The 26,270-nt window shown below is 46.7% G+C and overlaps 1 protein-coding gene across 3 annotated transcripts in view; it reads right to left on the reverse strand.

Moving 5' to 3' along the window:
• Positions 1–26,270, reverse strand: part of SREBF2 (sterol regulatory element binding transcription factor 2) — a 181,007-nt gene that overhangs the window by 58,055 nt on the left and 96,682 nt on the right. For all 3 annotated transcript variants that reach the window (XR_004537939.1, XM_033929355.1, XM_033929354.1), the window contains exon 13: positions 21,453–21,564. Coding sequence is in view for 2 of the 3 variants with exons in the window: in XM_033929355.1 (XP_033785246.1) it covers positions 21,453–21,564 (112 nt within the window). In the remaining variant the exon portion in view is untranslated. The remainder of the gene's footprint in view (positions 1–21,452; positions 21,565–26,270) is intronic.

A 26,270-nucleotide genomic window follows, 5' to 3' on the forward strand; every position in this document is an offset into this window, starting at 1 on the left:
AGGGGGAGCAGGAAGAGGTGCTGATGGACAGGGGGAGGTAAAACAAAGGGAGAAGTGCTGCTGCTGGATAAGGGGAGCAGTGAAGGGATGATGGTGGACACAGGGGAGGTAAAAATAAGGGAGAATGGACAGGAAAAAGTGGCTAAGGAGACAGAGAGAGAGAAAGAAACAAAGACAGACACACATATATTCTAGCACCCGTTAATGTAACGGGCTATAAAACTAGTAATAAAAATAATATAACAGTTTATATACCGCAGAATCTTGAAGTTCTATGCGGTTTACAATTAAAAGATGTTACAGATTGAGCGGATTTAACAATGTTCTGCCGGTTTACAATGATTAAAAGATGCTACCAATTGAGTGGATTTAACAAAGTTAAAAGCTAATGATTAACAGCTCTAGGGATCAGTTATTGTGGAATGAGATTGTGCAGGTTAGTTGCCTAAGTACTTTAGGAACAGATATGTTTTTAGGCGTTTCCTAAATTCCCCATAAGTAGTGGACGTAAGCAATTGTTCTAGATCTTTACCCCATAATGCTGCCTGATGTGAGAGAATATGTTGATGTTGTCTTTTACATTTACATCCTCTAACCGGAGGGGAAACAAAATTCAAGTGTGAGCTTCTCTTATGTCTGTTGGCTGAGAAAGAGAAAAGGTCCGTTATGTATTTAGGGGCTAAACCGAATAGTATTTTAAAACAGAAACAACCAAACTTAAATTTCACATGTGCCTCCATCGGCAGCCAATGCAGAAGTCGGTAGGAAGGTGTTACATGATCGAACTTCTTCAACCTAAAGATCAGTCTGATCGCTGTATTTTGCACTAGTTGTAGTCCCTGCATATTCTTCTGGGAAATTGCCAAGTAGGCGATATTACAGTAATCAAGTTGACTCAGTATGAGGGATTGTACCAGAACTCTGAATGATGACACATCAAATATGGAGTCCACCTGGTCTTTCATAGTTAAGCTCTGGTCCACAGTATATTGCAAGCTTATTATTTAAGTAAATTGACAGCCATGCATCGGAATCATTTGGCTGGAAGAGGTGGCATTTTTTTGACTCTTGGTATCAACAATATAATAATAATAATAATAACTTTATTTTTGTATACCGTAATACCATAAAACAGTTCAGAGCGGTTTACAGGAGAAGAGACTGTACATTTACAGCGAAGATGCAGAGTCTGATTAACCAGGGTAAAGTAACCAGTAACAGTAACAATTAAAATTAAAAAGTAAGATAGGTACTTAGAAATTCCCTTACTGTCCCGAAGGCTCACAATCTAACTAAAGTACCTGGAGAATAACAAAGAAGTGAAAAATAAAGATAGAGGAAAAATAAGAAATAAACATTCTAACAAGACTACATTGATCTAAAATACTTTGGAAGGATGAAGAGAGGAGAGAAAGGAATATAGCACAGTTACTTACCGTAACAGGTGTTATTTTACTTATTATTTCCAGCTATTCTGGTCTTATCATAAATCTAAAACACGCCCAATTATAAAAAAGAGAACATCACACAAGAGGCTATATTAATCCAAAAGAATTCTGGTCACAATACGAATTGCAAACAGAGATAGATGAAGGAATCGATTTTTGAGATCACTGGATGACAACCAGTACATCCATTTTAGATAAAATCGCCCCTATACGTAATAGCAAAAGCAATTCAAATAAATATAACAAATGGTTTGACATCAAACTTCTAAAAATGAATCAACTAGCTAGACGACTGGAAAGAACTTGGAAAAAAACAGGAGAACTAGCCGACCGTAACAACTGGAGAGCTAACATAAAAATCTACAACCAAATGTTAAAAGACAAACGTAAAGCATTCTACTCCACTAAAATCAACTCATCTTGTAATGGTTCACAAGGAATCAATACAAAAGAGCTATTCAACCTGATCACAAATTTATTTGACACCACTCGCTACACCTCACCCACACACAACATTAAACTACCCTCTGCAAATGACTTAGCTCTGTACTTCGATTCTAAAATTAAGAACCTTAGAATCCATTGTTCAACAAACGACTCTTGTGATCATCAAATAGCGAACACCCAAGGAAATGATATACCGGCAGACATGATCTGGAGCTCCTTTCAGGATTTAGAGTGGAATGATTATATCAGATTATATAACAAATACTCTAGATCACAGTTCTTCAACCGCCGGTCCGCGGACCGGTATCGGTCCGCAGGAAATTTTTGCCGGTCCGCGCAGGACCGGCAAGATTGACTCATTTGAACTTCCTGCCGGTCCGCGCAGGACCGGCAAGATCAGCATCGGAAGCGTGCGCTGGGCCGGAGAGATCTTGGGGAGCCTCCGACAGTGGCTTTCTCCCCTCTCTGCAGCTCTCCTTTACTTCCCAGCGCAGCGATTCACGAAGGCAGCCTCGGGGCTTTTGCTGAGTCGCGGCTGCCTCTGATGATGCAACTTCCTCTTTCCTCAGAGGCGGCGCGACCCAACAAAGGACCCGAGGCTGCCTTCGTGAATCGCTTCGCTGGAAAGTAAGAAGAGCTGCTGGGAGGGGAGAAAACCACTATCAGTCTGGGAAGCTGCTGGGCAGGGGGGAAAAAGGGACAGCTGCTACTGGAAAGGGAGAAGGAGAGATTCTTCTGGGAGGGGAGGAGGGAAAGGAATCTGGGAAGCTGCTGGGCAAGATAAAAAAAAGGGACAGCTGCTACTGGACAGGGAGAAGAAGAAGGAGAGATGCTTCTGGGAGGGGAGGAGGGAAAGGAATCTGGGAAGCTGCTGGGCAAGGAAAAAAGGGACAGCTGCTACTGGATAGGGAGAAGAAGGAGAGATGCTTCTGGGAGGGGAGGAGGGAAAGGAATCTGGGAAGCTGCTGGGCTAGGAAAAAAAGGGACAGCTGCTACTGGAGAGGGAGAAGGAGACGGAGAGATGCTTCTGGGAGGGGAGGAGGGAAAGGAATCTGGGAAGCTGCTGGGCAAGGAAAAAAAGGTACAGCTGCTACTGGAGAGGGAGAAGGAGAGATGCTTCTGGGAGGGGAGGAGGGAAAGGAATCTGGAAAGCTGCTGGGCAAGGAAAAAAAAGGGACAGCTGCTACTGGAGAGGAAGACGGAGAGATGCTGCTGGGAGGGGAGGAAGGGAAGAGAGTTACTGCTGGACAGGAGGAGGAGGGAAGGGAGAATGAAAAAAGGAAGGAAACAGCTGGCAGAGAGATTAGAGGAGGGGAAGGTGAGACAGGCATGAGAAAGTAGAGAGATTGATGATAGGAAGGGGTCAGCAGAAAAATAAGCAGAGGGACAACGATGATAGATCTGGTGTAGGAGAGATAAAAATGAAGAGAGCAGTGAAGCTGGAATGAATCATGTAAATAGGAAAGAGGGGCACAAGCTGGATGGAAAGGGGAGAGGGACATAGAAAGAAGACAGATACCATATGGAAGGGGGAGAGGACAGATAGTGGATGGAAGGGGCAGATGCTGGATTGAAGAGACAGAGAGGGCATACGCTGGAAGGAAGAGAGTGAAAAAAAGATTGAAAGCAGAAACCAGAGAAAACAAAAGGTAGAAAAAAATAATTTTATTTCTATTTTGTGATTAGAATATATCAGATTTGAAATATATATCCTGCTAGAGCTGGTATTAGACATAACTGGGGACTGCAAAACCCAGGCAGTGCTTCTTTAGCTTTCAGCTGGCTTAGGGCGCTCTCTGACCAGGGGGCAGTTGCCCTAGTTGCACTCCCCTAAAACTATTCCTGTCATGTGTTACTTCAGTATTCTGTTAGCATGATATTTCTGTGTAGCATTCTGTAATAATTTGGCTTGTTCAGTTTTCTTGATAGTAGAGGGGATATATGTGAAGGGGAGGGGAGACAGGGGTTTTGTTGATCCTTGCTCTGAATTATTTGTATTTATAAAATGACAATTCTACAGAATATTGTTTCTTTTTATACTTTAATAAAATACATTCAATATAAAATCATAACTGAGGCTTGTGTGGATGGGATCAGATGATTTGTGGGGACCGAGCTCGCGGAGATGGGGCGGAAACGGGATTTTTAAATTTTAGTCCTAGTAGTTTGCCGGTCCACAAAATAATTATTTTTTTTCTGCCGGTCCACGGGTGTAAAAAGGTTGAAGAACACTGCTCTAGATCCTATTGCATTCTGGACTCATGCCCCCCAGAAATTATGAAAGCAGCACCTTTAGAATTTAAATTATCACTGATGCAATACTTGGCTTACAACCTAAACAATGGGAAGTTCCGCTCTAATAATGGTCACATTATTATAACCCCAATTCTAAAAAATCGTAAAGTATCCTCAGCCCTAATATCAAACTATAGACCGGTAGCTTCCATTCCGTTTATTATAAAAATTATGGAGGGATTGGTTCACACCCAACTGATGGGTTATCTTGATCAATTCTCTCTCCTCCATGAAACTCAATCTGGTTTTAGGCCATTATTCAGTACAGAGACAGTAATTGTGGCTATCTTAGAAAATTTGCACCTACTGTTTAGTAAAGGCCTTAATGCCCTGATAATGCAATTCGATATGAGTTCTGCCTTTGATCTAGTGGACCACATGAAACTGCTGCAATGCCTAGATGCCATTGGTATCCGGGATAAGGTGCTGAACTGGTTCCGTGGCTTCCTTATATCCCGCACCTATCAGGTTCGTTTTAATTATGAGCTTTCCGACACCTGGAGCAATCCATCTGGTGTGCCCCAAGGCTCTCCACTATCCCCATTGCTCTTCAACGTCTACATGTCCTCACTGGGCACGAAGCTAACCCAGCTGGGGATAAAACTATTTAGTTATGCAGATGATTTTACGATTATCATCCCATTCACCAATTCTGTCTCTGAAACTATTCCCAAAGCTTCAAAAGCTATAAACATGATGGAACAATGGATGACAAACTTTAGGCTCAAACTTAATTCAGATAAAACGACTTTTTTCATTGCTTCACCACATCCACTTGACATTTAATCACCCCTCTGTATCAATAACCTTAGTTACCCTATCCAGCCCTCCATAAAGATACTAGGTGTAACTCTGGATCAATGCCTAACCATGAAAGACCAAGTAGATTCCTCAATCAGAAAGGGATTTTTCACTCTCTGGAAACTCAGATCCCTTAAAGCTTATTTTGTTAAATCGGTTTTTAGAATCCTAGTCCAATCCCTCGTACTAAGCCTGCTTGACTAATGTAACATCGCCTATTTGGCAATTTCCCAAAAAAATATGCGACGCCTACAACTGTTGCAGAATGCAGCAGTCAGACTAATCTTTGGACTAAAAAAATTTGACCACGTGACACCCTACTACCGGCAGCTACATTGGCTGCCGATGAAGGCACGCTTAAAGTTCAAATTTCCCTGTTTCTGCTTTAAAGCATTACACGGACCTGCCCCCAAATACATTACTGACCTTTTCTCCTTCTCAACCAACAGACACAAGAGAAGTTCACATTCCAACTTCGTTTCCCCCCCAGTGAGAGGTTGCAAACTGAAAAAACACCATGAATTCCTTCTCTCACACCAAGCAGCATCATGGGGTAAAGACCTAGAACAATTACTTTCGCCCTCTACTTATGAGGTATTTAGGAAACGTCTAAAAACACACCTGTTCCTAAAACATCTTGACAACTGATCCATTTATCTCTTTCCTCTCAATAGCGACCTACTGTCCTTTTGATCACTTTTCTCCTCAACAATGAATTTCCTGTCTAATTACTTCTCTTTCTTCTTCCCCTCTTGAAGTCAGTCAATTTGTACCTTTGCTTAATCTTTTGTAAACCGCTTAGAACTTCACGGTATTGCGGTATATAAGCTGTTATTATTATTATTATCCAGGGACAGCAGGCAGATATTCTTGACTGATGGGTGACGGAGCCCCGGTACGGACAATTTTAGAGTGATTGCACTCTAAGAACTTAGAAAGTTCTAGCTAGGCCGCACCGCACGTGCGCGAGTGCCTTCCCGCCCGACGAAGGCGCGCAGTCCCCAGTTAGGATAAGCCAGCTAAGAAGCCAACCTGGGGAGGTGGGAGGGACGCAAGAATATCTGCCTGCTGTCCCTGGATAACACCTGTTACGGTAAGTAACTGTGCTTTATCCAAGGACAAGCAGGCAGCATATTCTTGACTGATGGGTGACCTCCAAGCTAACAAAAAGAGGGATGGAGGGAAGGTTGGCCATTAGGAAAATAAATTTTGTAAAACAGATTGGCCGAAGTGTCCATCCCGTCTAGAGAATGCATCCAGACAATAGTGAGATGTAAAAGTATGAACTGAGGACCAAGTAGCAGCCTTGCAGATTTCCTCAATGGAAGTGGAGCGGAGGAAAGCTACAGAAGCTGCCATAGCTCTAACTTTGTGGCCTGTGACAGAACCTTCCAGTGTCAGGCCCGACTGAGCATAACAGAATGAAACGCAAGCAGCAAGCCAATTGGATAGAGTGCGTTTAGATACAGGATGACCCAACTTCTTAGGATCAAAGGACAAAAAAAGTTGAGGAGATGATCTGTGAGGCTTAGTGCGTTCGAGATAGTAAGCCAAAGCACGTTTACAGTCCAAGGTATGTAAAGCTTGTTCACCTGGATGAGAATGAGGCTTTGAGAAAAACACAGGAAGAACAATGGACTGGTTAAGGTGAAAGTCAGACACAACCTTAGGGAGAAACTTTGGATGTGTATGGAGACCCACCTCATGGTGAAAAACAGTGAAAGGTGGATCGGCCACTAGTGCATGCAACTCACTGACCCTCCTGGCAGAAGTGAGAGCTATAAGAAAGACCACTTTCCAAGTGAGAAATTTGAAATGTGCTGTGGCCAAAGGTTCAAAAGGAGGCTTCATTAAAGCGGAAAGAACCACATTGAGATCCCAGACCACAGGAGGGGGCTTGAGAGGTGCTTTCACATTGAAAAGGCCCCTCATGAACCTGGAAACCAAAAGATGAGCAGAGAGGGGTTTTCCATGAATGGGCTCATGAAAGGCAGCAATGGCACTGAGATGAACTCTGATAGAAGTAGATTTCAGACCAGAGTCAGACAAGGAAAAAAGATAGTCCAACACCAGTCCCACTGCTAGAGGCACCAGGAAGAAAACCGAGACCACTTCTGTTGATAACACTGAAGAGTGGCCGGTTTCCTGGAAGCATCAATAATAGAACGGACAGGCTGAGAGAGGAGTGAATGAGCCGAAGTCAGCCCGAGAGATACCAAGCAGTCAGGTGCAGAGACTGTAAGTTGGGATGCAGCAGGAACTGTTGATGCTGAGTGAGCAGAGAAGGAAACAGTGGAAGAAGTATGGGTTCCCTGGAACTGAGTTGAATTAGAAGGGAGAACCAATGTTGTCTGGGCCACCGTGGAGCGATGAGAATCATGGTAGCTTGTTCCCTCCTGAGCTTGAACAATGTCCGCAGCATGAGCGGTAGAGGGGGAAATGCATATAGGAAGAGATTTGTCCAATCCAGGAGAAATGAATCGGGCGCCAGACGGTGAGGGGAGTAGAATCTGGAGCAAAACAGGGGCAGTTGATGATTGTGAGGAGCTGCAAAAAGGTCCACTTGAGGATTGCCCCACTGAGTGAAAATGGACTGGAGAGTTAAGGAGTCGAGAGTCCATTCGTGAGGATGGAGAATTCTGCTGAGATTGTCTGCTAAGGAATTCTGTTCCCCTTGAATGTAGACAGCCTTCAGGAATAAGTGACAAGCTATCGCCCAAGACCAAATCCGTTGGGCTTCCTGACATAACAGGCGAGAGCCCGTCCCTCCCTGTTTGTTGATGTAGTACATTGCAACTTGATTGTCTGTGCAAATGAGTAGTACTTGAGGAAAGAGAAGATGTTGAAATGCCTTGAGGGCATAAAACATTGCTCGGAGTTCCAGGAAATTGATGTGGTGTTTCTTTTCCTGGGCAGTCCAAAACCCCTGAGTTTGGAATTCGTTCAAGTGAGCTCCCCAGGCATAAGGGGATGCGTCTGTGGTGATCACAAGATGATGATGAGGTAAATGGAACAGTAGACCTCTGGATAGATTTGAAGATGTCAACCACCAAAGAAGCGACTGTCGAAGAGACGAGGTCACAGATATGTGTTGTGAGCAAGGATCCATCGCTTGTGACCACTGGGTTGCTAGGGTCCATTGAGGAGTACGCAGGTGGAAACGTGCGAAGGGGGTGACATGCACTGTCGAAGCCATGTGCCCCAAGAGCACCATCATGTGATTCGCAGAGATGGTAAGCTGTTGAAACACCTGCCGACAGAGAGAAAGGATGGTCTGAAGGCAGTTGGATGGAAGAAACGCCCTCATCAGAACAGTGTCCAGAATGGCTCCAATGAATTGAAGTCGTTGGGTTGGAATGAGGTGTGACTTGGGTAGATTGATTTCGAAACCCAACAGTTGAAGAAAATGAATGGTCTGGTTGGTGGCAAGCAGAACCGCCTGAGGAGAATGAGCCTTGATCAGCCAGTCGTCCAGATAAGGGAAGACTTGAAAATTGTGAGAGCGGAGATAGGCCGCTACCACAATCAGACACTTGGTGAATACCCTGGGAGAGGAGGCCAGACCGAAGGGTAGCACCTTGTACTGATAATGAGTTTGATTGATGAGAAAGCGTAGATATTGCCTGGACGTCAGATGGATAGGAATATGTGTGTAGGCCTCTTTGAGATCGAGGGAGCATAGCCAGTCGCCCTGAGTGAGAAGAGGGTAGAGGGTGGCAAGAGAGAGCATTTTGAACTTCTCCTTGACCAAACATTTGTTGAGATCTCTTAGATCTGAGATAGGTCTGAGGTCTCCGGTTTTTTGGGGAAATAGAAAGTACCTGGAGTAAAATCCCTGACCTCGCTGAATTTGAGGAACTTCTTCGATGGCATTGAGAAGAAGGAGGGATTGAACCTCTTGAGCGAGAAGGAGGGACTGAGACTTGTTGGAAGCAGACTCTTTTGGCAGGCCTAACGGCGGAGGAGTCTGAAAATTGAGGGAGTAGCCATGGGCTATGATCGAGAGCACCCACTGGTCGGTGGTGATTACTTACCATTGAGTCCGAAAAATGTTTAGTCGACCTCCTATAGGTTGTGGAAGAGGACATGAGGGAGGAAGACTGGCAATGCCCTGGAGAAGCGAGTCAAAAGGGCTGAGTCGGTTTAGGCTGAGCAACAGGTTTTATGGGAGGCGGCTGTTGTTGGCAAGCCTGTTGTTGTTGCTGCCGTTGTCTACGAGGCTGAGGAGGATGAGGCTGAATTGGCCGAGCAGAGAAACGCCGCTGATACGACATCTGCTGTCTAAAAGGACGAGTAGGAGGGGGTTTCTTTTTGTTTTTCAATAAAGTATCCCACCTCGTCTCATGAGCAGAAAGCTTCTGAGTGGTGGTATCCAGAGATTCACCAAACAGCTCATCACCCAGGCAGGGAGCATTGGCAAGGAGGTCCTGGTGGTTCACATCAAGGTCTGAGACGCGAAGCCATGCCAATCGTCGCATCGCTACAGACATAGCTGTAGCTCGGGATGTCAGTTCAAAAGTATCATAGATGGAACGGACCATAAACTTCCTGAACTGCAAGAGACTGGCAGTGCATTACTGAAAAGCAGAAAGCTTGCGGTCAGGAATATATTTTTGAAAAGTGGCCATCTGCTGGATAAGATGTTTCAGGTAAAAGGAGAAGTGGAATGCATAGTTACCTGAACGGTTGGCCAACATAGCATTCTGGTAAAGTCGTTTACCAAATTTGTCCATGGCCTTGCCCTCTCTGCCAGGAGGGACCGAGGCATACACACTTGAGCCTGCAGATTTTTTGAGGGTCGATTCCACTAGTAAAGATTCATGTGGAAGCTGAGGTTTGTCAAACCCTGGAATAGGGATCACTTTGTAAAGTGATTCCAATTTCCTTGGAGCTCCTGGAATGGTGAGAGGAGTCTCCAGATTTTTGTAAAAAGTTTCCCGTAAGATATCATGAAGGGGTAACTTTAAAAATTATTTGGGAGGTTTGTCAAAGTCCAAAGCATCCAGGAATGCTTTTGACTTCTTAGAATCAGACTCCAAGGGGAGAGAAAGGATGTCTGACATCTCCCTAAGAAATTTGGTAAAGGAAGAGTGCTCTGGCTTACTAGCAGGATCCTGCACCGATAGATCAGCCTCCTCCGATGAAAAATCCTCCTCGGTACCGAGGGGATCCTCGGAGTCATCCCATAAATCAGGGTCACGTACCGATGGAATACGGCCCTGAGATAGAGGAGTAGAGGATTCAGTATGCCTTGTCTTGCGTACCGATTTGCCGGAATGCATCGACACCGTTCCCAGCGACTGTAAAGCGGTACGGGTGTCGGAGATCGGTACCGGATCAGAGACAGCCTGAGCAGCTCGACGAAGAGACTTTGGCTCTGCCGATAAAATAGGCATAGATATAAAAGAGGCAGATTTAAGCGGTGCCGATAACGTCGATGCCGATAAAATAGGCTGATCGACAATCGGTACCGGAGGCTCAGTAGGTACCGACACTGGAAGGTTCGGAGTCAGCAGAGCCGGGAGCAGGTGTTGTAATTGCTCCTTAAGCTGGACCTGAAGGATGGATGCTATACACTCATCCAGAGACGGTCCCGATGGCACCGGTACCACTTTTTTCTTGCTCGGTACCTGCGGTGCAGCTCGACGCTCAGGTGAAGTCGATGCCGATGAAGAGGCAGACACTTCTATGGGAGCAGAGAGTTTGCGGGGCCGGCGCGCAGTCTGCAGGACTTGGCTCACTGCATGTTCGACTGGCGGGCCGAGAACTGTAGGGGATGGCTTCTTAGCCGGCTTACCTGTGGGGTGCGACACCGAAGAGGCATCCTGCGGTGTCGAAACCACCGGTGCCGACTTGGAGGAAGTTACCAATGCCGGGGTCGATGCCGGTGGAACTTCCATAGCGGCACCGAAAAGAATCTGCTGTTGAATTTGGCGATTCTTCAAAGTTCTCTTTTGAAGAGAACTACAGCGGGTGCACGTCTCAGCCCTATGGTCCGGACCCAAGCACTGAAGGCACCACTTGTGCGGGTCAATTAAGGAAATAGGGCAGGCACACCGCTGACATTTTTTAAAACCCGGTGAAGGGGGCATGAAGGGAAAAACGGCAGTAGCAAAATCGAAGCCCGAGGCTTCGATGGTGCCAACAGGCCCCGCCGGGGCCGACTGATAAAAGTAAAAAAAAAATAGACTTTTTTTTTTTTTTTTAAATTTTAATCAAGAAAAGAATAAAAAAAGAAAATGTGAAGCGTTTCACGAAGAAAAATACGCGAGCGGGAAGGCGAAAAAAGTAGTATCCATCAGCCGTTGGAAACACGCGTCTTCTTAGCTCCGTGGAAACTAAGAAACTGGGGACCGCGCGCCTTCGTCGGGCGGGAAGGCACTCGCGCACGCGCGGTGCAGCCTAGCTAGAACTTTCTAAGTTCTTAGAGTGCAATCACTCTAAAATTGTCCGTACCGGGGCTCCGTCGGTGCCGTCACCCATCAGTCAAGAATATGCTGCCTGCTTGTCCTGGGATAAATACAATTACAAGGGAGTGCAGGATGAGGATAGTAAGATCCGGGGAAGAAGAGGTATATAGGTGAGGAAGGAGAGGAAAGGAAGGAAGGATGGGGTTAGAGAAATTTATCAAAAAGGTAAGCTTTGAGAGATTTTCTGAAGGATAGGATGGGGCAAGAGAGATGAGGGTGGTAAGGCAATCATTCCATTTGCCAGCTTGAAAAGAGAGGGTTTTGTCCAGGAATCTTTTGTAAATATATCCCTTTGGCGAGGGGAAGGCAAACAGGTGGGAATTGCATGTTCGGTTAGAGCCTGGGAACACAAAGTGACGTGACAGGTATATCGGGGATGATCCAGTCAAGGTTTTAAAGCAGATGACCCTTGCTTCAATTGGAAGCCAATGAAGTTTTCTGTAGAAGGGGCGAACATGGTCAGACTTTTTGAGGCCATAGATGTGGCGGACGGCGGTGTTCTGAATAAGTTTAAGACGTTTAATGGTTTTCTTGTAGGAACCCAAATATATGATGTTGCAGTAATCCAAGGTGCTTAAGATTAGGGATTGGACCAGCAAACTGAAGGTGGAGAAATCAAAGTAGTGTTTGATAGAACGGAGTTTCCAAAGTCTTTGTGAATTCCTATGCTTGACTATCAATGATTGGAATTGGATGTTGTTGCTCCAATTCTTCTTATTTGATGTCTTATCTCACCAACAGGTAGCAATCTTATATTAGTGGTGCTGTTACCTGAAGATTTTGTCAAAAACTGATTATATACCTCAGTAATTAGTACAAAGCATGGTTACAGTAAAACCTGTCCCATCTTTAAAAAAAAATACTTTGAAATCTATTAATAAATGACCATGCCACTGGTCTGCAGATGTCAAATGGTGTCACCACTGTCAAGTCTGCTCACAAAGTCAGAACAACTGGGGTAGAAAACCACTCAAATCTTTAGAAAATTGCTTCCCTTGAAAAATACATACAGCTCTCCCTCTAGATTCATGGTTTCCCTACTCGTGGTTTCGTTTATTTGCGATTTTTTTTTTTTTTTCAAGCTGCCCGAACCTCCTCGGTCCTTACCTGGTGGTCTAGCAGTGACACATGGTAGGAGCGATCTTCCTATACTCCTGCCCCAGGCAAAGCTGTCATCAAAATGGCTTCCGCGAGTTCCCGTTGTAGTCTCGAGACTACAATGGGAACTCATTGCAGCCATTTTGATGACAGCTTTGCACAGGGCAGGAGTATAGGAAGATCTATCTGCCTGTTTACTCCCTCGAAGAAGTGCAGCAAATTCATCTAGGTGATCAGCGCCTTTACCATCTTTCCTGGTACCGAGGTCAGAATCACTGGTCTGTAGTTTCCCGGATCACCCCTCGAATCTTTCTTAAAGATCGGCGTAACATTCACCACTTTCCAGTCTTCCGGAATCCTTCCTGATTTGATCGACAGATTGGCTATTAGTTGAAGCAGTTCAGCTATAGCCCCTTTCAGTTCCTTGATTACCCTCAGATGGATGCCATCCTGTTCCTGGGATTTATCATTTTTAAGCCTATCAATTTGTCTGCGTACCTCTTCTAGACTGACCGTCAACCCTTTCAGTTTCCCATCTTCGTTTCCTGAGTATACCCTGTCAGTTTCCGGTATGTTGTATATATCCTCTTCGGTAAATACAGATGCAAAAAAATGTGTTCAGTTTGTCAGCGATGGCTTTGTCCTCCTTTAGCACTTCCATGGTCATCCAACGGCCCCACCACTTCTTTCGCGGGTCGTTTCCCCTTAATATATTGAAAGAACGGCTTGAAGTTTTTTGCCTCCTTGGCTATTTTTGCCTTCAATGTGACATCCTTTAATGCAGCCTCTTTAAAGGGCTCAAAAGGTGGACGCGCAAGAGATGATAACCCCACATTCAAATTCCATAGAGGCATCAGTTGGTGTTGGGGGAAAGGGTGTCTTAGAGCCTTAACATTTCTCAAAGAACTGTCCCACATCCGGATGTGAAGCCAAGAGCTTGCCCAGACCAGGCCACAATAGAGTGCCAGGGCTGAGGTGTGCATCTTGAAGGAAATTATGGCCAACCCCATGTCCAGCCCATTCTGTAAGAATTCCAACGTCTCTGCAACCACCAATATCAGAATGCTCCAATGTTCCTAATAACAGGCCTCTAAAATCTTTCAATGCTTTCTAGGGCAGTTCTGTTCTTTTCTTCCGATGACACATCTATCACCACTACAGGGTACACCGTTTACAGTGACCACAAGCCACATCTAACCCACAGCTATTGCAAGCTTCTCTTCCACTCAGGATCTTGGATAGTCGGGCCTGGGCATACCAGACTGTGGATCTCTTTTCCCCTTGCTTCCACTGATCCCTCCCAAGATGATTGGGAAGTGCAGGTAAGCTATATTTACAGATCCTAACTAATTATTTTTATCTTTTGTTATTATCTCAGCTGGGAACTCAAGATTCCGCTCCCTGGATCTGGGAGGAGCAGAAGCACACACTAATTATCAGCCCTTAACACCACCAGAGAAGGGGGAAGGAGCCTATAATACTATGCATGACACCCCCAAGGCAGAAAAAGCACAGTTACTTACCGTAACAGGTGTTATCCAGGGACAGCAGGCATATATTCTCACATGTGGGTGACATCATCTACGGAGCCCCAGCGCGGACAGCTTTTCAAGCAAACTTGATTGAAGTTTCAAGTTTGCTACACTGCACCACGCATGTGCATGCCTTCTTGCCCACTAGAGGGCGCATCCCACCTCGTGGTCCTCAGTTCCATAACTAGCAAAGAAGCCATCCCCGGGGAGGTGGGCGGGTTGTGAGAATATATGCCTGCTGTCCCTGGATAACACCTGTTACGGTAAGTAACTGTGCTTTATCCCAGGACAAGCAGGCATGATATTCTCACATGTGGGTGACCTCCAAGCCAACCAAAAAAGGGCAGGTGGGAGGATGGCAATTTAGGAAAACAGATTACGTAACACCGACTGGCCAAACCGGCCGTCGTTTCTGGACAAAGTGTCCAGACAATAGTGGGAGGTGAACGTATGAACCGAAGACCAAGTGGCAGCTTTACATATGTCCTCCATAGGAGTGGATCGGAGGAAAGCAACCGAAGCTGCCATTGCCCGGACCTTATGCCCCGTGACTCGACCCGGGAGTGTAAGACCAGCCTGAGCGTAGCAAAAAGAAACACAAGCAGCCAACCAGTTGGACAAGGTGCGCTTGGAAACCGGGTGTCCTAAACGATTAGGATCAAAGGACAAAAACAATTGAGGAACCTTCCGATGAGACCTGGTACGTTGGAGATAAAATGCCAACGCCCTCTTACAGTCAAGCGTGTGGAGCGCCGTCTCGCCAGGATGGGAGTGGGGCTTAGGAAAGAACACAGGAAGGACAATGGACTGATTGAGGTGGAAATCAGACACAACTTTAGGTAAAAATTTAGGATGGGTGTGGAGAACCACCTTGTCATGATGAAACACAGTAAAAGGTGGGTCCGCAACCAAAGCCTGCAGCTCACTAATCCGTCGATCAGATGTGAGCGCAATCAGAAATACCACCTTCCAAGTAAGAAATTTCAGGAGAGACTTGTCGATAGGCTCAAAGGGAGGTTTCATCAGTTGAGCTAAGACAACATTCAAATCCCAAACGACGGGAGGAGGCTTCAGAGGGGGACAAACATTGATTAGACCCTTCATGAAACGCGTCACCAGAGGATGAAGCGAAAGAGAACGTCCGTCCAAGTGCCGATGAAAAGCAGAAATGGCACTGAGATGTACCCGAACAGATGTTGTCTTCAGGCCGGAATTAGACAAATGTAACAAATAGTCCAGTACCGAAGACACCGGGACCGAATCCGGATCCAGATGACGCGAGGAACACCAGGAGGAAAACCTGGTCCATTTCTGAGAATAGCAAAGCCTGGTCGAGACCTTGCGCGAGGCTTCCAAAACTTCCCTCACCGACTGAGAAACCGGGACCGAAGTCAAGGGGAGAGGAACCAAGCGATCAGGTGTAACGACTGAAGATTGGGATGCAACAGCGAACCCCGACTCTGAGATAGCAGAGAGGGAAACACAGGCAGAAGCAGAGGCTCCCTGACACCGAGTTGAAGAAGCAGGGAGAACCAGTGTTGACGAGGCCACCGAGGTGCAATGAGAATCATAGTGGCTCCGGATGATTTGAGACGAACCAACGTTCTCAAGATCAGGGGAAAAGGAGGAAACACATAAAGGAACCTCCCTCCCCAGTCGAGAAGGAAGGCGTCCGCTTCTAGACGGTCCGGGGAGTACATCCGGGAACAATACAGGGGTAGTTTGCGAGTCTCCGGAGAGGCAAACAGATCCACCTGTGGAGTCCCCCAGCGGTCGAAGACCTCGCGCAGGACTCTGGAGTTGAGTGACCACTCGTGCGGCTGGAGAAGCCGACTGAGTTTGTCTGCCAAGCAGTTCTGTTCCCCCTGGATATAGACCGCCTGTAGGAAGATGTTCTGGGAGATCGCCCATTCCCACAGGCGCAGAGCTTCCCGGCAGAGGGACCAAGAGCCCGACCCACCTTGCTTGTTCACATAATACATGGCCACCTGGTTGTCCGTTCACACGAGGACTACCTGATCGCGGAGCAAGTGGCAGAATGCTCGAGCCGCCAGAAAGATGGCGCGAAGCTCCAACACATTGATGTGACAGCGTCGGTCCTCCGCCGACCACAGGCCCTGGGTCCGCAGACCGTCGAGGTGGGCCCCCCACGCGTACTCCGAGGAGTCCGTGGTCAGAATCTTGCGATGTGGAGGAACGAGAAAGAGCAAACCCCCGGAAAGATTCGAAGAGTCGTTCCACCAACGGAGCGAGCATCTCAAAGAAGGAGTCACCGTTATGCGAGAAGAGACAGGATCGCACTCCTGGCGCCACTGAGAGGCCAGAGTCCACTGAGGAATTCTCATGTGCAGTCTGGCGAACGGAGTGACGTGGACTGTAGAAGCCATGTGGCCCAGAAGCATCATCATGCGCTGAGCCGACACCACCGGTAGCTGAGAGATCAGACGGCCCAACCGAACCAAAGCCTCCAACCGAGGAGGAGGGAGGAATGAACGGAGGCGAACAGTGTCCAGCACTGCGCCTATAAACTGAAGTGATTGGGTCGGGCATAACTGTGACTTGGGAAAGTTCACTTCGAACCCTAGTCGCTGAAGGAAGGCGATAGACTGTAGGGTCGCTGAGATAACCCCTTCCCTGGTCGGGGCCTTGATCAGCCAATCGTCCAGGTAAGGGAAGACCTGAAGCCCCCGAGACCTCAGGGCTGCAGCGACTACCACCATACACTTCGTGAAGACTCGAGGGGACGAAGCCAGGCCGAAGGGGAGGACCCTGTACTGCAGGTGTAGCTCGCCCACCTGGAACCGTAAGAATTTGCAGAAGGTGGGATGCACCGGAACATGGGTGTACGCTTCCTTCAGGTCCAGGGAGCACATCCAGTCCCCTTCCTCCAAGAGAGGATACAAAATCGGAAGTGACAACATCCGGAACCTCTCCCGGACCAGGAACTTGTTGAGCTTTCTGAGGTCTAGAATGGGACGCAAGTCCCCGGTCTTTTTTGGGACCAAAAAGTAACGGGAGTAAAAACCCCGCCCCCGCTGGTCGGGGGGTACCGGTTCCACCGCCCGAAGCCTCAACAAGGCCCTGGCCTCGGCCATGAGGATGGGGAGCTGGGTCCGATTGTATGGGCAAGCCCCCGGTGACTGATCCGGCGGCGCAGAACAAAAGTTGAGAGAATAGCCCTCGGAGATGGTCCGGAGCACCCAAGCGTCGGATGTTATCTCGGTCCAAGCCGCGTAAAAGGACCGGAGTCGACCCCCTATGGGAAGGGGGTCCGGCCCCATCCGCCTAGCCCGTCAAAAGGACGGCGCTGGCTTGGAAGGACCCTACGCCGGAGGTTTGGTTTGTCCCCCTCTTCCCTGTCGAGGTGGGCGCCGAGGCGGTGGCCTAGAAAAGGCCGGGGTCGACTTCTGAGGGTACCGCCTCGGGGGAGGCCGGAAGGGTTTCTGTGGCGTGGCCCGAGGTTTCGGACGGACCAAGGAGGCCAACGAGCGCTCCTGTTCCGAGAGCCTTTTGGTCGCCGCCTCCAGGGATTCATCAAATAATTCGGACCCCACGCAAGGTAAGTCTGCAAGGCGTTCTTGCAGGTTTGGGTCCATATCGAGGGTGCGTAGCCACGCCAACCGGCGCATAGCTACCGCAAAAGCCGACACCCTCGATACCAGCTCAAACGCATCGTACACCGCATGAAAAAGGTACAGGCGCAATTGAGACAGGTTGGACATAAACCTGTCAAACCCTTCCTTGCGGGAGTCCGGCAAGGCTTCGCGATATTGGGGCAGATCCTTTACCATGCCACGCAGATAGGATGAAAAGGTAAAGGCATAATTTAAAACCCTGGTTGCCATGAAGGAATTCGCATAGAGGCGACGACCAAACTTGTCAAGGGTCCGACCCTCTCTGCCGGGTGGGACCACCGCAGAAACTCGGGAGGGTTGCGTCTTTTTGAGCGCAGACTCGACCAGTAAAGACTGGTGAGAGAGTTGAGCCTTCTCAAAACCCTTGGGTGGTATCGTCCTATATTTGGACTCCATCTTGGACGGGACCGCAGTGACTGTAAGAGGTGAAGTCAGGTTCTTGAGCAAGGTCTGATGAAGGACCTTATTCAAGGGCAGCCGAGGGGTTTCCCTTGGGGGAGTTGGAAGGTCCTGCTCCTCGAGGAACTTCTTTGTATATTGAGATCCAGCCATGAGATCCAGACCCAAGGCACGTGCCATGTCCTGCACGAAGCTGGAGAAGGAGGACGGTCTGGCGGGCGGCGAGGGGGTTCTCGACTTCTCTGCCGAACAGAAGGGGGAAGCCTCGTGGGAATATCGTGGTTCCCTACCGGACCCTGAGTCCCAAGAGGCCAAATCCAATGGCCTCGAGGGGGTCGGGGAACGTCTCTTTTTCGAAGAACCCCTGGGAGAGGTCCCAGGTGTCCGAGGGACCGAGGCACGCCCCCTCCTCTTCGGCGAGGAGTCACGCGAACCCCCTCTCGCGGGGGAACGGAGCAGCCTCGGGTTGTCGAGGCGGAGCTCCGAGACCCGCAAGGCCTCGCCCCTGAGCGGCGAGGAGCGACCGCGTCGTCGAGGGGAGCCACGCGAACGCTTAGGCTTCCTCGGCCGACGCCTCGCCCGAGGCCGGCCCGAGGGCAAGGAACCCCGGGAGGACCTCGAGGAAGAGGAGGAGGAGATCAGCCTCACCCTGCGCACCTTGTCACGGGGCCTGACGCTACTCTCTGGCGGGGCCCCCGAGGCCGAGGGTAAGGTCGGGGCCGAGGTCGGCGGCGCCCCGGTACCCGAGGCCCAGGGAGTCGAGACCGAGGCCGCCGAGGCAGGGGTCCTCGAGGCCGAAGCAGTCGAGGCCGAAGCCTGCTGCAAATGCTCGAGGGCTCCAGACAGCTTCGTGGCAATTAATGCTCGGAGCAAATCTTGGAACGCCGGGATCCCCACCATGGTAGGCAAGTCCGAGGCCGGGGGATGCTCCCTGGAGGGCGACCTCGGTCTCGAGTATTCCCTCGGGGCATTAGTGGCCGTAGTTCTTGGTGGGGCCGAGAATGACCCACCCGCCGTCGAGGAGCCCGAAGATGGCTTCTTTGTCGACCCTGGAGTCGAGGATGGAAGAGAGGACTTACCCAAAGCAGGTTTCGTCGGAGGTGTAGGCTTTGAAGTCGAGGGACGCGGCGAAGCCGAGGATCCCGAGGCCGAGGTCAAGGCCGGGGCCGAAGCCGAGGCCGACGTCGAGGCTTTCCCCGCCGCGGAGTCGACCGCAAAGAGCTCCGCCATCCTGGCACGGCGTCGACGGAGCGCTCTGGCCTGAAAAGTGGAGCACCGATCGCAGGAGTCCGTCGGATGCTCGGGTCCAAGGCAGAGCAAGCACCACCGGTGGGGGCCAGTGATAGAAAGTAACCGCTCACACCGGGTGCACTTCTTGAAACCCGTCAAGGGACGGGAAATGAAAACCGAACCAACCGAAAAAGGAGGCCGGGTCGCGGCTCACGGGAGCCCCCGGAGCCGAACGAAGAGAAAAATCTTTTTTTTTTTTTTAAAGTACTACAAATGAAAGATAAATCAAGTACCACGACCGATTAAAATACACCGGACGCGGCGACAGAAGGCAAATTTTAGCAGAGCTCAAATTCCACAGGGCTTCTGGCTCCGCGGAAAAAACTGAACTGAGGACCACGAGGTGGGATGCGCCCTCTAGTGGGCAAGAAGGCATGCACGTGCGTGGTGCAGTGTAGCAAACTTGAAACTTCAATCAAGTTTGCTTGAAAAGCTGTCCGCGCTGGGGCTCCGTAGATGACGTCACCCACATGTGAGAATATCATGCCTGCTTGACCTGGGATAATGAGCCATACTGACCCTTGCCTCCTCCACGTTGTGCTGGCCAAATTCGTTAACTTCTTTTTCTTACTCAACAATAATCTGGCTTTTTTTTTTTTTTTTTTTTTGGGGGGGGGGGGAGGTTAAATTTTCTTAGGGCTCTTGACACCAGCCCCTAAGGCCCTAAATACTTTATGGCTACCTGGTCTACCACTACCAGCTTTGGGCTGCCCAGGTTTACACATGTCTACCATCTACTGGAGAATGAAAAATACTAGTGGCTGAGGCTACACAAAGTTTTGAAACCAAGTAGTTTTCAGTCTCCATCTGTTGGTAGGGATGCATAAACCTATGTGTCTGGTCTAATCCAGCGGGATGCTAAGCAAATACATTTTTTCCTTTGCAAATTTTTCTCAGAGGGAAAAAAAAAAAAACTAGTGAAGGGGGAGAAGGAAATCAAAATTCTTCCAAGTTGCACTTATATTCCAGCTCACCAATCTTCATTTTCCTGGGGGGGGGGGGGGTTCCTTTTTGTTTTTGAATTGAAGGAATCCAAGACCTCCAGAGAAGTATACCCTGTTCAACTGAAGCTTTGCTCTCCAACTGGTTCAGGAGCTGCTTAAGTAATCAATCCAGAAGCTGCACAGTCCACCCGTCACCATCTACTGGCGTCAAACAAATGCTGAAGTCCTACAGCTGCATAGTGCCCTTATTGGGCAAAGTACTGAGAACTTTTTTCTCTGTCTCCTTCCACTGGTGGGTGGGAATAACCTTGAAGTTCTAGACTAATCTAGCATTCAAAAGAAAAGTGCTTTCAACTGCTGTTATATATGCAGGTAAAAGGAATTGCTGTCAATTCATCTACTCCAAAGCTAAACTCTCCCATTTGGAACTGTGGCTTTTCTGCCATAGCTGCATAAAAAATGACAATCTGATAGCAAGCATTTAAAGAACATTTTGACTGTATCTAGATGAGTAAATGATTAGGGACAGCGGGAGTGGTGGTCTCAATGCCACAGTACAATCTGCTCGTATAATATATTGAGAGTTCCTGTTCTTGTTGATTTTGAACATTACATTGGATAGATTGTGAGCCCATCGGGATAGATAGGGAAAATGCTTGAAGTACCTGTATGTAAACCACTTTGAATGTGGTTGTATAACTACAAAAAGGTGGTATACAAGTCCCAATCCCTTTCCCTTCAGCAGAATACCCACAAAAAAACCCATTTCTATGTGCAATGAAATGATTCTTCTTGAACTGTGGACAAAATAAAAACAAAGTCACTAGGGTCTCCTATTGGAAATTACTAGATGATTATTGGACAACTCAAACAATGCTGGTCAGTGACCACTCGTGTGAATCTGCAATATTACTTGCCTTCAAGGAACTACTGGGTGCTGAAACAAGGTTAACTGGATGGGCTAGCAGTGGGGAAAACTAAAAGCTGTTACCCAGAGGATCTAAAAAAAAAAAAAAAAAATACGATAGCATGAAGAAAAGTTTCTAAGAGGGATTTGGGGGTGGGGTGAGGGGAGCCAAAAAAGGACACATACCAAGCATCATCTTCTGGTGCTGCTTTACTAGCTTCTGGCTTTACTAGAGAGTATATGGCTCTTTCCAGTAAGGTTTCACAGAAAGCCCGATGAACCTGTACAACAGGATCCGCTGTTGGAAATAGAAAAGAGTTATTGTGTACCTATATGCAGACATTAGAATAAGCACTGTCTGAACTCAAACTGCTGCATCTCAAATACAGAAAAAAAATGTAACCATATGCCTAGAACAGCCTTGGATCTATAACAAATGTACATAAAACGAATGAATACATTATAAAATGAAGAGAAATTGGGTCTTACCTGCTAATTTTCTTTCCACTAGTCCTACCAGACTAGTCAAGAACTTGTGAGTTGTGCCCGTCAATCAGTGAATGGAGAGAGAGAAGTCCTGTATGCTTTACCCAGTAAAGGCCCCATATGCAGCCTTGGAAGTTCAGTATTTCAACTGAGAAAGCTAAGGACCACATGTTTTCCATTTTGCTTGAGTTGCTATATTAAATATTCATCAAACATATTGCCAGTAAAACACTTCAGAAAGTGAAACTGTTAGAGAAAACAAGGTTAAACATGAAGAATCTAACGGCTGATTAAAATGGAAAGAGCAATAGCAATACAAAGAGGGACATATACTAAATTTATAAAAATATGGGGGCCATTGACAAAATATTGTAATGAATAAATAATAGGATTTCTCTTCTTCTTTTCAATATCTGTCAACTGTAAACTTGATGGCTCTATTAAGGTTCACCATGTTGTCTGATTTAAAAGGAAATGCATGTGGATTTGTATACGCTGTGGATTCTAAAAATGGATACTACACAAATCCTGTTGTATCTTGCACAAGGAGAGCAGAAGGAGACTGACATCAATAGAGCCATTAAGTTTACAGTTGACAGCATGTCATGTGATCACGTTTTTTTCTCCCTCCTCCCCCTCAGCTGATCTATTTAAACAGCAGCTAGCCCACAGCATCTTGCTGGCAATTTGAGTTTGTTACATGTCAGTCTCCAGAGCCGTAGTATGTACAATTTATGAGCTTCTCTCCTCTGCTTTTGCCTAAAGATTGCATAACCTTTGTAGTCTAGTGTGAATTAGAGATTATATTCACACAGACTTGTTTTTAAATCTTATTTCTAGATACAACTGAACATCACGACCAGTAAAAGTATTTAGCTAATGAAGAACTGTAGATTCACACATGTCCACATTTGTTACTCTCTGATTTTCATCTACATCGGGTCTCCTGAAGCAGGATTTGAAACGGGGCCACGTTGGGACCCCCAAAGACAATAAACAGAGCTAAGTAACTCAGTGGTGGCAGTTTTAACTTTTACCAAATGAAGACATTTCTTGCATAAAACAGAAAGACTTCGAAACTTTGTTTTTTTCAAACATCTTTCGAGTTTTTGAGTGTGCCCATAAACTTGTTAAGTTTGCAGTGACTGGAAGTTTCCAAGTTTTATTAGTGCTTGATAAATCGCTTATTGAATACCTAAGCGATGTACAATTCAAGTAAAATAGAAATACAAATACACTGACTTTTAAATTAAAAAAAAAACATACTGGGTTAACACACAAGAAACATGAAGGTAGAGGGGGAAAGTTACAATATATTTGTAGAAGAAAATATACATTAAAGGGAAAAATAACTGAAGGAAGGGAAAAAAAGCAAAATTATGGGATATAAAACCTAGGGTTAAAAAATTTATAAATCTGAGAGTCATATATTAAAAGCATCCTTGAAAAAATAAGTTTTTAAAGCTCTTTTAAAAGAAATGAGGTCCTTTATGTCTCTAATGTACTGAGGCATAGAGTTCCATAAGGTAGGGGCAATAATTGAAAACATGTCTTGTCTTCTAGTACCAATAATTTTTAAAGATGGAACTGTTAACAGATTGTTTGAAGCTGATCGGAGGGTCCGTGAAACGTTGTATGGAATGAGCAATCTAGTGATGAACTGGGGTTCATTATAGATCATAGAGAAGGTGAACTCTTAACAGCCTTCCCTTCAGAGTTTCATATTTCTGAGCAGTTTTTCAAGCCTAACTGGGTCACTTCTCAATCACTCCTTTTCTTCTATTGAAGCCAGTTTGTTTTACTATACACATAAAGAATAATGAGCAAAGCAAAATCGTAAGATGGAATACCTTCATGTAAGGCCCTAAAGGTTAGAACTCGTATCTTAAAAAGGCACGGCAAAAAGGTCTTCAGAAGAAAATGCCCTCAATGAAAATGAAGGTTGAAGGCCCAAAGCAGAAGTCAAACTGCAAAATCAAACAGGAAAAAAAAAATAACCTCTTCCAGAGAGATGAAGGACCAGAATACTTAGGCTGAGATCAAGTACCTTTCAATACTCAATTCTGAAAGTGAGCATCCCAGTCAACCAAAACTGGAATCTGATATTATCAATCAATAGGGAATATTAAGACTCACACCTCAGTACATAATGCTGAACCAAAGCCACCACTTTATACTGCATCGTGTCAAGAACAACAAGAGCAGATCAGACTTTAGGATTAAAACTGTATCCACTAGCGCTAAAACAGAGAACTCTTACAGAGTATCAAATGAGGAGAAAATAGGTTCTTACCTGCTAATTTACTTTCTTTTAGCTTCTCCAGACAATCAAGTCGCCATGTACTATGTCAACAAGCAGGGAGAAACAGGATCCCGCCCTCTTTTCCAGGAAGCTCAAAGAGTTTGGAACTGTGCAGTTCTTCACAATGTCTTCCTGAAAGCAGTCTACATTCAAGAAGAGAAAAATTGTCTGGCGGACAAATTGAGTAGTCTTCTACAAACTCACAAATGGACACTCAATTCCTCCCCTCTCTACATTTTTTCCAGGTGGGGAACTCCTCAAATGGATCTCTTTGCGTTTCCCCACAACAACAAGCTGCCTCAGTTTTGCTCCAGGATCTACTCTCCTCAACACCTCGAGGCAGATGCATTTTTTCTGGAATGGACCAACAAATTCCTGTATGCATTTTCTCCATTCCCTCTAATTCTCAAGACACTCCTCAAACTCAAACACGAACATGTCACAATGATTCTCATAGCTCCTCGGTGGCCCAGACAACCTTGGTTCTCCCTTCTACTTCAACTCAGCCGCAGGGAGCCACTACTTCTACCAGTTTTTCCGTCTCTACTTGCACAGAGTCAGGGGTCTCTGCTTCATTCCAACCTGCAGTCTCTGCACCTGACAGCTTAGTACCTCTCAACGTAACTACCAATTCCCAGTTCTCTCAATCTGTCAAGGACATTTTAGAGGCTTCCAGGAAGCCTACCACTAGGCAATGTTCCAACCAGAAATGGACTAGGTTTTCTGCTTGGTGCACCCTTCATCACAAGGAGCCTCAATCTACCTCCTTGTCTTCAGTTCTGGATTACCTGTTGCATTTCTCTCAATCAGGTCTCAAATCAACATCCATTAAAGTCCATCTCAGTGTAATTGCTGCTTTTCATCAGCCCTTGGAAGGGAAACTTATCTGCTCATCCTATGGTTTCCAGATTTATGAAAGGACTTTTCTATGTCAAGCCACCTCTCAAACTGCCTCTCGTGGTTTAGGATCTCAATGTTGTTCTTGCTCACTTGATGAAGCCTCCATTTGAACCAATGTCTATGGCTCATCTGAAATATCTTACTTGGAAAGTGGTCTTCCTTATTGCTCTCTCGTCTGCTCGCAGAGTTAGTGAGCTACAAGCTTTAGTAGCGGACCCACCTTTCACAGCATTCCATCACGACAAGATCCTCTGTACTCATCCTAAATTCTTACCGAAAGCTGTTTCAGAATTTCATTTCAATCAATCCATTGTACTTCTAGTGTTTTTTCCAAAGCCTCATTCTCATCCTGGAAAAACATCTCTTCATACTCTGGACTGTATGCATGCTTTGGGCTTCTACTTACAAAGGACTAAGCCACAAAGATCTTCTACTGAACTTTTTGTCTCCTTCGATCCAAATAAGTTGGGACAGCCAGTTTCCAAGTACACCATCTCCAACTGGTTAGCTGCTTGCATCTCTTTCTGCTATGCTCAGGCTGGACTGCATCTAGAGAGTCGAGTCAGCCCATAAAGTTAGAGCCATGACGGCATCTGTAGTTTTCCTTAGATCTACTCCTATTGAGGAAATATGCAAAGCTGCCACCTGGTCCTCGGTTCATACATTCACCTCTCATTATTGTCTGGATTCTTTTTCCAGACGGGATGGCCACTTTGTCCAGGCAGTATTATAAACTTTATTCTCCTGATTTGCCAACACTCCCACCATCCCATTCTGGTTAGCTTGGAGGTCACCCATATGTGAGAATATGCTGCCTGCTTGTCCTGGGATAAAGCACAGTTACTTACCATAACAGGTGTTATCTAGGGACAGCAGGCAGATATTCTCACAACCCACCCCTCTCCCCTGGTTGGCTTCTTAGCTAGCTATCTGAACTAATGAGACTTTGAGTAGATGCGCGCCCTACCTTGGGCGGGAAGGAACTCGCACATGCATGGTGCAGCAGTCATGAAACTTTCTAAAAGTTCTTCAAGCAAGTCTGCTTGTGAAGCTGTCCGTATCGGGGCTCCGTGGATGACATCACCCATATGTGAGAATATCTGCCTGCTGTCCCTGGATAACACCTGTTACGGTAAGTAACTGTGTTTTATGTGCAGAGGATCCCAGAAATCCGGAACTCGAATCATCTTTGTCCTTCTAGCGGGTCCTCGTCAGGGGGATGGCGCTTCTAAAGCTACTATTGCGCATTGGATCAAGGAGACTATTGCTTCCGCTTATCTTCTGAAGAAGAAGCCTATTCCAGAATTTCTCCAGGC

The sequence above is a fragment of the Geotrypetes seraphini genome, chromosome 2 (assembly GCF_902459505.1).
Source record: "Geotrypetes seraphini chromosome 2, aGeoSer1.1, whole genome shotgun sequence".
NCBI lineage: Eukaryota > Metazoa > Chordata > Amphibia > Gymnophiona > Dermophiidae > Geotrypetes > Geotrypetes seraphini.